This window comes from Pyxicephalus adspersus, chromosome 2, assembly GCF_032062135.1.
Source record: "Pyxicephalus adspersus chromosome 2, UCB_Pads_2.0, whole genome shotgun sequence".
NCBI lineage: Eukaryota > Metazoa > Chordata > Amphibia > Anura > Pyxicephalidae > Pyxicephalus > Pyxicephalus adspersus.
This window is the reverse complement of record NC_092859.1, coordinates 15,861,214-15,872,601: the sequence shown is the minus strand read 5'-3', so window position 1 is coordinate 15,872,601 and position 11,388 is coordinate 15,861,214. Positions and strand designations below refer to the sequence as shown.

Sequence of the window (11,388 nt, the reverse complement as noted above, 5' to 3'; positions counted from 1 at the left end):
CTGGAACACGGAACCGACGCTGGATTAGCACAGCGGGACCAGGTAAGTGGGGATTTTAGTGTAGGCGAAAAAATACGGGCTTAACCAAAAGAGCAAAAATATTTAGTGCGAGAAATTACGGGCTTAGCGGTTAGGGGGTTAATATTATTAATAATAAAAATAATAATAATAAACAGTATGTAAATAGTGCCAACATATTACACAGTGCTGTACATTAAATAGGGGTAGCAAATAACAATGACACAGGAGGAGGAGAGGGAGAGACCCTGCCCAAAAGAGCTTACAATCTCATTTTTGGCACCATACACTTTGTAGGTCCTTATTTCCCTCAGGTACCCTTCTCTCTTAAGTTTTCAGCCTAGCTTAAAAAAACTTGCCCGTTATAGAAATTGAATAGCTGTAGTTGCACTAGATCATTTGATAATTATTTTAAAAGGTGGGACTTAAACCTCCCTGACGGTATTCCCAGATGTGACTTGGAGTGGATTTTCCATACCAAAAGCGGTAACCCCGAGCCACAAAGTTCAAACCTCCTACCTTGTTCCTACATTTCAGCGGCGTCCTGCAGTAGTGCCCGCAGTGTCCTCCAGCGATGTCCCGCTTCTTCTCCCCCTCACAAGTATTAGGCTGGAGGGCGGGACCCTTAGGCAGGTAGGCAGGAAATTTAAAATAATGAGGATTTTTAAATGTACTGCCTTTAAATTTAAAAATCCTCATTAATCATACTGCCAGGAAGCAAAGGTTTGCTTGCACAACTGCCGTGACCCGGATTCGAACCGGGGTTGCTGCGGCCACAACGCAGAGTACTAACCACTATACGATCACGGCTAGCTGGTGAGCGGGCTTCTAGTGTGATGATTTGGGCTCTTGAACTTATCTGTAATTATGTCACTGTTTCTGCACCAGCAAAGTGATATGGAAATAGGAGAAGGCAAGATCTGACAGCTCCGTGGGCTGGAGGTTGAGCACCCCTGTTCTAGAGCAACCCTTGTTGGGAAATGCTGAGTTACAGTAAAGGTAGGTTCCTGCAGATGTTAACAGAGGTTCCTTGATCACTAAGCGGTTTGTACCTCTCAGGTCATTTACCACTGTCACCAATGATCTTTTTGGCTATTTGTAAGGGTGACATTTTTCCTATTGACCAGCAGTATAGGAAGCATTCTTCCTGCTGACCACCACACTAATGGTGATTTGCCATGATTGATCCCTGTTTGTCATCATGTTCTCTGCACTGCCAATTAAGATTTTGACCTAAAATACCATTTCTAAAAACTCTCTTTTTAATTGAAGTGACCCCAGGGGCAGAAGATGCTGGCTGGGCATCTGCTCGCAAGTCTTAGGCTAGACTTTGGGACCGTTAGGCAGGTAGGCGGGACTGGGCAGGACATTTCAAATAATGAGGATTTTACATTTAAAAATCGTTTTTACATTTAAAAATCCTCAATAATCATACCGCCAGGGAGGTTAAGAAAAAAACTCTGTTTGCACAACTGCCGTGACCCGGATTCGAACCGGGGTTGCTGCGGCCACAACGCAGAGTACTAACCACTATACGATCACGGCTAGTTGTTTGGTAAGCTGGCTATTAGGGGGGAATGATTTGGGCTAACTTTTCTGTAATGATGTCACTGCTGCTACATCAGCAAAGTGATATGGGAATATGAGATTTCCTTGCAATGTGAAGAAGTGTCTGGCTCTCCAATCATGTCTGGCTCTCCAATCGACTAGGTATGACTAGGAACCCTTCGAGATTGATCAAGCAATTGTGGCTTCATAGCAAGGCTGCTGGCCCTCCATTTCTGCCATGGACACCCTAATGGCCATATGGGAGGCAGGAAGACTTCCCCATGTACTGTTAGATTTATCATGTGGGTTTGTGGAGTGTAAAGATGAAAGGTAGTTGGAAAAAACCCTTGGCTTCTTGTAGATCATTGTTCATAGCCATGACTCACTCCATCTATAGCTATATAAGAGCTACATTCACTCATTGGGCCTGACTTATTAAAGCTCTCCAAGGCTGGTGAGGATACACTTTATTCAGTGAACTTGGGTGATCCAGCAAACCTGGAATAGATCTGGTCCAGGATTGAAAACAATTACTAATAGCAAAACTACTCTATTCCAGGTTTGCTGGATCACCCAGGTTTAGTATCCTCTCCAGCCTTGGAGAGCTATAATAAATCAGGCCTATTGTGTACCATATATTGACTAAATTGGCACAACACTGGAATATGGTGACTTTTATAGAACAAAAGGCCCAGGGGGTATTTGTCCCCTTGCATGCCCAATCTTGTATCCAAAATTGTTATCAGAATGTTAGAAGGAAAGAGAAAATACATTTGCCCGATCCCTCCTGCCTTTTGAGGCCCTGTGTGCCGCGGGACAACCTATGCGGGGTACACTCTCCCATATTTACCAAACCCTACACATACGCCGGAGCTCCCCTCATTTGTGGCCCGATGGGAAGCTGACTTAGACACCTGTTTTACAGATGATCAGAGGGATATGCTACTCCATTTCTGCCATAAGGCGTCTATCTGCAACAAATATCAGGAAACCATTTACAAGCTGGCCACCCACTGGTAGAGAACACCTATGAAACTCGCTAAGATCTTCCCGGGCTCGCATAGCACTTGCTGGAGATGTGGTGACGCACAGGGTACGTTGCTTCATGTTTTCTGGGAATATATATAATTCTGCTCTAAATTACAATCATACTGGAGCTCGGTGGCTGATATCACCTTAAAACTCACAGAAGTGGATATTAGACACAATCTGGCCCTGGTACTCCTCCATGTTTCAGACATGTCCCGCAAGAGCTATAGTAACTCTCTACTGAGACACCTCCTCAACGCAGCTAAGGCTTGTATCCCAGCCCTTTGGAAAAATAATGCCCCCCCGACTGTATTACATTGGTTCAAAAGGGTGGCTGATATATATCAAATGGAGGATTTCATATCCACAGATGCTAAGAGGGTGAATAAATTTGCCCAGACCTGGTACCACTGGATCCACTTTACTACTACAGAGGAATATTGCCGCCTGTTACAGCCCCTCCCTTGAATATTAAAGTGTACTATGGTTGGTGCTTACTCGTACTCTGTTGCTGCATCAGAGATGTGACTGATTGTATAGCTGGTCAATACCCCCCCCCCCCTTCTTTTTTACTTTCTCTTTCTTTTCTCTTTCTTTACTTTCCCCCGTTTTAAGTTGCTTATTCCGACTTCTCCTTTTCTCTGTTATAAAAGTTTTTGGAAAACTGGAGATGTCATGGTTCCTTTCATAGACATACCACAGTTGGTTCATTATGATGTATTTATTTCTTACTGGATGTCATGCTGCAGACTTGAAAATGTGTGATGTTGAAACTTTACCTTGCTGTATGATTTTGAAATGTACAATGTAACAACCTTATTTTTCTGTATGTACCTTGATATCTTTTAATAAAAATTATTTTAAAAAAAAGAAGGAAAGAGAATACATTACCTATAGTTTTATATTCTTCTACATTGAGTATAATTAGGACGGAGTCAGTGGTGTATCTGCTGTCTAGTTTATATAATCCGGAGTCACGTGTCTGTACATTATGAAGCATGAGCGAGGCATTTTCAGGGAAGAATAAAATATCGCTGTCCTTCCTTCCCATTATGAAAGGCTTTCCTGAGCAATTCTGAAAAAATCCTCCTGAAGCCAGTGAACAATTCTCCCCACTGAAGAACAAGATAAGAGATCCATTATGCTGCCACCTAAATGAAGGGCTGAAGCCATTCCAGTTCTCTCTGTGGACTATATACATTGTGGGTAGCAGTATGGAACTTCCAGCCGGGGTGTCAATCAGGTCATAAAATCCTTTTAGCTGCATCCTTGCCTGGTCCATACCTAGATATAGAAAAACATAAATATAGAATGAGGACCCATAAGAGTTATGTCATAATAGTTTGCATTGGGCTAATGCACCAAAAACATTGATGCAGGATTTTTGGTCCCACCTCGTCTCTTTGTTATACGTTATACATATAATAACCTAAAACAGGAAACTGTAGAATGTGCGACCTATATTTTCACAGACGCAGTTACAAGCTAAGAATTCTTTTTTTCTAGGTCTGTCAAGAGACAAGATTGGGATGTGAAGGAAATGGTCTTACCACAAAGGCTTAACAGCCAAAAAGTCTGATAGAGGCTGTGCGCTCCCATCCTCAGATTTGGAGGTCTTAGCAGAAATGTGATGCAACGCACGAAAACCCCCGGCTCCCCACACCCTATATGGGTCATGTGACCTGGCCAAGGGTTCGCCCGGATGATAAGTGGCCTCTGATTTTTCTAAACGCCCACTGGCATTTCTAAAACTTTCCAGGGCAGTGAAATCTATTAAAGTAGTAGTAGCTGTGCAGATAAATGTTGTCCTGTAACCCCTTCTGTTAGATCATCTGTTGTTCAATATATTTGGCATCATGTCTCACATTATTTGGTTTTGTTAAAGAACTACAGACACAAATTAAAAACTGCAAAATCAGCTTTTTTGAGTTCCTCTGCAGTATTATTATTAAACAGGATTTATATAGCGCCAACATATTACGCAGCGCTGTACATTAAATGCAGTACTGTTTTTCTACCAATAGATGCCCTCGGTCTAATGACCACCATCAGTCATCCTGCTGCTTTGAGCCCAGGTTATACGGGATACATCCAAGTGAATGACTGGATGGGGAAAAGAGAAGCAGTGCAGTGACAAACTCATCTTTGCTTTCTGTTAGCCTTATCAGCACATGAATTGATTGACTTGTGTTTTACTATTTCATTTTGAATTCTAGCCTTGCTGCACATGGCATGCAAGAAAATGTCATCACTTCCTGTTACAGCCGGAGAACCCCAATCCATTACTTTCCTTTTAGCTTCAGTGTTGTCAGTCTGCCACATACACTTTATTATTTGTATCTATTATTAGGCTATTGACCAAGTTAGGTGGATCTTAATGTGAAAGGGGGGGTGGGGGGGGTGCCAGTTTGGAAAATGAAGTGTTGCAGTGCATCCTTATTTAGAGTGCAAAATGATAAAAAATATATCTCTCTCTCTCCAGCCTCCAATTTCCATATCACATTGAAGCAGCAGCGGTAGTGACGTCATTACAGATAAGGTCAAGAAGCCAAATTAGACCCCTGGAAACCAGCTCACCAGGCAGCTAGCCGTGATCGTATAGTGGTTAGTACTCTGCGTTGTGGCCGCAGCAACCCCGGTTCGAATCCGGGTCACGGCAGTTGTGCAAGCAGAAATTTTTTCTCTACTCCCAAGTGTTAAAATAATTACTAAAACTTTGAGTTAAAGTGCAACCTCTCCATAGCACAGCTTCCTCCTATATTATTATTATGATTATTATTATTAACCACCTAGCCGTTATGCCCGACCTTGGTACGGGCAAAAAGCCAGTATTTTTGTCACATGCTTACCTCCATGGTCCCGCTGCACATCCAGCGTCGTTTTCCAATTCCAGCGTCGTCCTCCGTCGATCTCCAGCTTCGGGTGCCAGCGGGTCCAGGTAAGATGCCGGCCGGTATCTTGTGTTCCGCCGCCCGGCATCTTGTGTTCCGCCGCCCGGCTGGCGGAACACAAGATACCGCCCGGCGGAACACAAGATACCGGCCGGCATCTTACCTGGACCCGCTGATCGTTCACGTCATACAAAATAATTCAAAACAAACCCCAATAAATACAGAATCAAAGTTTTAAAAATTGCCAGGTATTCCCTGGATGGCTAGTGTGTAACACTGTGTCTTATCTTACCTTTGCTGATCTTCGCCTAATTTCCTTTAATTTTATTTAAAGTATTTTTTTTTTACATGATTGTGTGTTTCAAACATTTTTTATATTCATATCTACTAGAACCCTTGTTCGGACATATTTCTGGAAGTTACAGGTCTACAAAGTAGGAGCAAGCCGAATAGGACGAGGAAGACCATTCCAGAGAGTTGGGGCAGCTCTAGAAAAGTCTTGGAGCCGTGCGTGTGATGAGGTTATGAGTGAGGAAGTCATTAGTAGGTCATTGGAGGAGCGAAGAGAGCGGCTGGGGGAGTATATTTCTATCATTTCAGAAAGGTAAGTGGGACAAGAACTGTGGAGGATTAGAAGGCAAAACACAGGAAGTTAAACTTGATTCTCAGGGTTATAGGTTATTGTCGTGAACTATATTATTGCATACTATTATTATTACCTGTATGACCCAACAGGTGGCCAAGAAACACCCTCAGCTCATTTTTGCTCCATTTGGAGGCTCTATTACCACAGTAAAAAGCACTTGCATGCAGATAATATACTTTACATTATTTTTTTTAGTGGTAACAGAGTTTAGGAAATAACTATATGAGTCAAAGCTTCCATGATTCAAAACGTCGTTAAAAGGCAAGATCTCCCATATGGTCTAGCGGTTAGGATTCCTGGTTTTCACCCAGGCGGCCCGGGTTCGACTCCCGGTATGGGAAGGTTAGACTTTTTAGCTAATAAACTACATACATTGTTAAGTGATATTTTAAAGCTTGGTAAAATGTATATATGTATTGTGGTTATTCATATGCATATCATGCAATTCATTTTCTTGCAATTTATTAAAAAAAAAAATTAATGACTGCAAAGTTTATGGGTTATGAGCAGTTTTGCAGAATATACTTTCCACTTTATACATAATAACTGCTAAACTGTAAGTGTAAGGGTACAATAAGGGTGCATTTAAAACAAAAGCAACGTATTACTAAACTAAAAAAAAACATGTGCCCCGTGTGAGGATCGAACTCACGACCTTCAGATTATGAGACTGACGCGCTACCTACTGCGCTAACGAGGCAGCTGTGCTTCCTGCTTCCAGTATTCAGATACATGGGGGCTGTTTAACTGTATGTTATTTAACATTCAGTATTATGTAACACACAAACACTTTTCACTGCAAGATTCAGGATGCCTGGTTAACCAGCAAGGGAGCCAGATGCATCAAGAGCCTGACTCAATACTTGTACCAAACTCCCTGGTTTACCTGACACCTTCTGTTTGCACCCTGGAAGAGAGTAAGTGAGCCAGATGCAGGAACTCTATGTGGTCCAGCCATCCCTGCACTTTGCAAACTTTGCTATACATCACATACTCCTAACAAAAGTATATCCTTTATATATAACAGAAGTATATATTCTTCCTGAGCTCAGATGTAAGTGAAAAGTTTTGCAGCAGAAGAGTCAGCATAACAACCAAGCACCTAATTTTCAGAAATTGCCTCCTCTGTATGACAGGTTCCCTTTAGGGAGACACAAAGAGGTTAATTACTAAAATTGGGGGGGAGACTTTATTTCCACATTTCTCCTGTTTCTGTAAGAAAGGATGCCACAAAATGAAGAACACAGAGAAGATCATGTGCAAAAAAAACTTTAAGAGATGACCCAGATCTTCACCAAAAATATATAGGCAAAGTTCAGGCAGAGTATAGGCAAATAAAAAAATAAACATTCACCTTGAACTAGCTCAGTGTTCTTTGTGAAAAAAAAAAACAAATCCAAAAACCAGATATCAGAATCCAAGCCACGTTTTTGCAGACATATAGAAATGGTTAAGGAACAAATAGTGGAAGGCCAATTTTGGCAGTGGGATATTACTGGGATTTACATTTTTTTGCTATTGTCGGCTTAAGCTGTGTACACACTTCTAATAATTATCAATGGAAACGAACGACGAACAACTGATCGGACGAAAATTGTTGCCAAAAAAGGTGACCAACGGCTGACCAACGACGCCGACGGATTGTCGTTGCAAATGAACGATCGTCGTGGCAGATCTGATTGGCTGATGATCGTTCACTATCTATCGTGTGTACGGTCATTCAGTGATTGTGGATGTTTCTGCGGTACACTTTCTCCTTTTTCATGTCACTTCCTGCATTGATCAAACGATTGTATCTAGCGTGTGTACATTATTGGTGGATTATATCTGAACGATCGTATCGTTACAGCATGTACAGAATTATGCACAATATGATCGTATTCTGCTTTTCTCCAATGTAGTTGTGCCCGACGCGTTTCGCCTTATGGGCTTCCTCAGGGGATAATGAGAATCATCACATAACTACACAGGCTTTTAGTCTTTGAGATGGAACCATGTATTAGTGTGAGTTTAAAAGGAGAAAGGAAGTCTTAGATTATAAAATTTTTTTAAAAGTTTTTATTGTTTTTTTTTATAATGAGGGTTGAGCTTTTTTTGTTTTTTTTGGTGTTTTAGGAGATATTAAACCCATTAGGTAAAAATGTAGGTTCTCAAATATTACTGGGAAGGTGAAATCTCAAAGATAAATGAGTGTTTTTAAACAAAATCCTTGTTTTTAGGATTTACGCAGTGCAGGATTTATAGTGAACAGAAGAATAGCCGGAAAGCCACCAGATACACAATTATATAGCTAGTGTCCTTTTCCTGATCACTATGTTGAGATACATTGTACGTTTAGCAGTTTTGCCGTCAGTGTAAAAGACATTTCATGCTAATTGGCTTTAGTTCCCAATGCAATAACATAAACTAATAGAGGTTCTAGAAAAAAAAAAGGTACGCCCGAACAGGGACTTGAACCCTGGACCCTCAGATTAAAAGTCTGATGCTCTACCGACTGAGCTATCCGGGCGCTCTGTGGAGTGCTTCGCTTTTCTCCAATATAGTTGTAGTATATGAGCACCATGAGCCAGAGTTTGTAAAGTAGTTTGCTAGTTACAAGTAACATTTATAATTGGGTGCTTATTAAACGTTGCGAAATTGATCAGTATTTTAAAATACCACCATCGGCGAGTTTCATAGACAATCCCGCAATCCAAAGGACACTTTTCTACAGAGCACTCAATGCAAACAATGGTAGAGTCAAAGTTTATCCTAAACTTTTCATTATAGGTAGAGTTATATTATTGTGATTAGCAAGTGTTGTCATGCAATGTGTAGGCTACTGAATGGAGGCGTGCTGGCCTACAAAGTTGTTATAAAACAATTCACAAAAGCGCCACAAAACTACTCGCCCAACGTGGGGCTCGAACCCACGACCCTGAGATTAAGAGTCTCATGCTCTACCGACTGAGCTAGCCGGGCAACTGCTTCCTTAACTGGACAGCTCCAACTAGTGGAAATTTTACTACATAAACTTTTCCTCCCCTTTTGAGTTTGACATTTTGAAGTTAGTAGCCAGAATTTTTCTTAGTAAAAAATTTTTTTTTGTATCTTCTTCCAAAAAGCCCTTGTTTTTTTGTTTGGTATCAATTGTCAAAAGTACGCTGGCTGCAGGATATATCTTTGTCACTTTTTAGCTTGGCAAGTGATAGGCCAACTGCTGGGATAAATCTATCATACATGTGATGGAGCTGCACCATGACTGTCTACCCAGTGGTTGAAGAAGGAAAATGTTGGGTGCGAAAAAGGAATTAGGCAAAGGCCTGAGCTGCAAAACCACTTTCCCACTTACCATGCTGCTCACCTCCGAGCGATGTCCTACACCCAGGTATGTGCTCATCTTCATATGGCCCTGACAGCAATGCTGGGAGTTATAATTGCAGATACTGACACTCATGCAGGGGGTAATAGGCATGGTCACTATCACCAATTCAGAGGGGTTTAGGCACAATGCTGGGTTTTCATAAAAACCAAAGCTGGGGATATATGTGCACCTACCATCACTAATACAGGGGGTAATAAGTGTGGCCCCTATCACCAATGCAGTGGGTTTTAAGTGTGACCACCATCATCTCTGCAGGGGATTGTGGTGTGGCTATTATCCCCAACGCTGAGGATTGTAATTGCAGGCACTGACACCATTAATACTGGGGGTTATAGGTGTGGCCATAAACACCAATGCTGGGGATAATGAGTGTGACAAACAATACAAATCTGGGGGTTATAAGTGTGGCCATTGACAGTAGTGATTGAGGTTATGAATGCAGCAACCATCACCATGCAGGGGGTATTAGGTGTGACCATTATAACAAATGATGGGGGTAATATGTGTAGCTAACATCCCCAGTTCTGGGGTGTGACACCAAGACTGGGGGCCATTTTCTAACTCCTCTTCATTGTACCTTACAGTATTCTGCAAAAAAATGCAGCAGAATTTAAATTTTTGGTTGTTGAGGTGTGTCATAGTCTATTCATTATAAAGCAAAGCATGCTGCTTAAAGCACTCCTGAAATATGGAGAGTTGCACTTTAGAGAAGTCGACAGTTACTTAAAGATGTCGGGTCAAATTTCTTTTTCACCCAGGGGCGAGATCGGGTGACTTAGGAAAAAGAGAAGATGGCGGTGCCCGTAGCGTCGGCTCTGGGATGACATGGGACCTGATACAGGACACGGCCTGGAGAATTGGGCTGCCCTGTAGGATTAAAGGTAAGTGTTTTTTTAATTTTTTTGTAGTGTTTTGAGTTTAGTTTCTCTTTAACTAGATATGAAGCAGAGGACAACAATAAGAATTTTGAAAGCAATGCAAAAACATTCGCCCAACGTGGGGCTCGAACCCACGACCCTGAGATTAAGAGTCTCATGCTCTACCGACTGAGCTAGCCGGGCTGCTGATAGTAAAAAAGTGGAATATCCCAACAGCTCCAACTCATGGAAACTAAAATCACACGTTTTTCCCTAATATTGAAACATGTTGTAACAAGTCACATGGTGGGAGTCTATGGTGGGGGTGGGGAATCTGCAACCAAGGACAAAGGGCATATTTAGACTAGCAGTATCTTACTGTGGCATTGACCATTATCACCAGGACAGATAAAATCCAATCTTTACTCTGTCCAAAATAAAGTTTTGTTATCCTTGGAAATACCATGGTTGGCCAACCTATCCGGACTGTGAAAGGTTATGGTGGAGTATTGCTATGAAGTAGGCAGAAAGAATGTGCTGAAGGTTGTACTCAGTCATTTTATATACAGTTAGATGGATAACAGCAAAAAGAAAACAAAATGACACATTTGATTCATAACCAAAAGATACATTTTATTTAACAAAGTGCATGTAACAAAGTGCCAATTAAAAAGTTTAAATAACAATAAATAACCATTAAAACAAAACATAACTATTTTAACAATATTAACAACAATATATAACCAATTAACATTTGTGACACACCCCCACTATAAATCAGTGAAATGGAGGCTTTCATTGCCAAAACAGGAACAGGATGAAGAACTCCGCTGGAACAAACAGGATAAAGTACTGCACTGGAACCAATAGCTATAAAGATACCGTATTTTTATATATAAGACGCACCCAATTTTAAAGGAGGAAAATCTAGAAAAAAAAGATTCTGAAAGATTATTCCCCTTCTGATCACCCTGTGCCAATTTAAATTCCCCTTCTGATCACCCTGTGCCAATTTATCCCCTTCTGATCACTCTG

At 41.3% G+C, this 11,388-nt stretch overlaps 1 protein-coding gene and 8 non-coding genes across 12 annotated transcripts in view; 2 read left to right on the top strand and 7 right to left on the bottom strand.

Annotated features, from left to right (window-relative positions):
• LOC140322984 (uncharacterized) overlaps positions 1 to 4,308 on the bottom strand; it is a 12,278-nt gene extending 7,970 nt beyond the window's left edge. The window contains exons 1-2 of one of the 4 annotated variants that reach the window (XM_072399666.1): positions 4,146 to 4,308; positions 3,487 to 3,879 (exon numbers count right to left, since the gene is read on the bottom strand). In XM_072399666.1, the coding sequence (XP_072255767.1) occupies positions 3,487 to 3,879; positions 4,146 to 4,272 (520 nt within the window). In that variant the 5' untranslated portion in view covers positions 4,273 to 4,308. The remainder of the gene's footprint in view (positions 1 to 3,486; positions 3,880 to 4,145) is intronic. The other 3 variants (XM_072399669.1, XM_072399668.1, XM_072399667.1) reach the window with 3 other exon arrangements.
• TRNAH-GUG (transfer RNA histidin (anticodon GUG)) lies at positions 757 to 828 on the bottom strand. The gene has a single exon. It is a non-coding gene; the product is annotated as a tRNA-His (tRNA).
• TRNAH-GUG (transfer RNA histidin (anticodon GUG)) lies at positions 1,492 to 1,563 on the bottom strand. The gene has a single exon. It is a non-coding gene; the product is annotated as a tRNA-His (tRNA).
• An 874-nt stretch (positions 4,309 to 5,182) lies between the features above and the next one.
• Positions 5,183 to 5,254, top strand: TRNAH-GUG (transfer RNA histidin (anticodon GUG)). Its single transcript has one exon. It is a non-coding gene; the product is annotated as a tRNA-His (tRNA).
• A 1,147-nt stretch (positions 5,255 to 6,401) lies between these two features.
• On the top strand, positions 6,402 to 6,473 carry TRNAE-UUC (transfer RNA glutamic acid (anticodon UUC)). The gene has a single exon. It is a non-coding gene; the product is annotated as a tRNA-Glu (tRNA).
• A 286-nt stretch (positions 6,474 to 6,759) lies between these two features.
• On the bottom strand, positions 6,760 to 6,832 carry TRNAM-CAU (transfer RNA methionine (anticodon CAU)). Its single transcript has one exon. It is a non-coding gene; the product is annotated as a tRNA-Met (tRNA).
• A 1,736-nt stretch (positions 6,833 to 8,568) lies between these two features.
• TRNAK-UUU (transfer RNA lysine (anticodon UUU)) lies at positions 8,569 to 8,641 on the bottom strand. Its single transcript has one exon. It is a non-coding gene; the product is annotated as a tRNA-Lys (tRNA).
• A 379-nt stretch (positions 8,642 to 9,020) lies between these two features.
• Positions 9,021 to 9,093, bottom strand: TRNAK-CUU (transfer RNA lysine (anticodon CUU)). The gene has a single exon. It is a non-coding gene; the product is annotated as a tRNA-Lys (tRNA).
• Positions 9,094 to 10,484: 1,391 nt separating this feature from the next.
• TRNAK-CUU (transfer RNA lysine (anticodon CUU)) lies at positions 10,485 to 10,557 on the bottom strand. Its single transcript has one exon. It is a non-coding gene; the product is annotated as a tRNA-Lys (tRNA).
• Between the last annotated feature and the right edge of the window lie 831 nt (positions 10,558 to 11,388).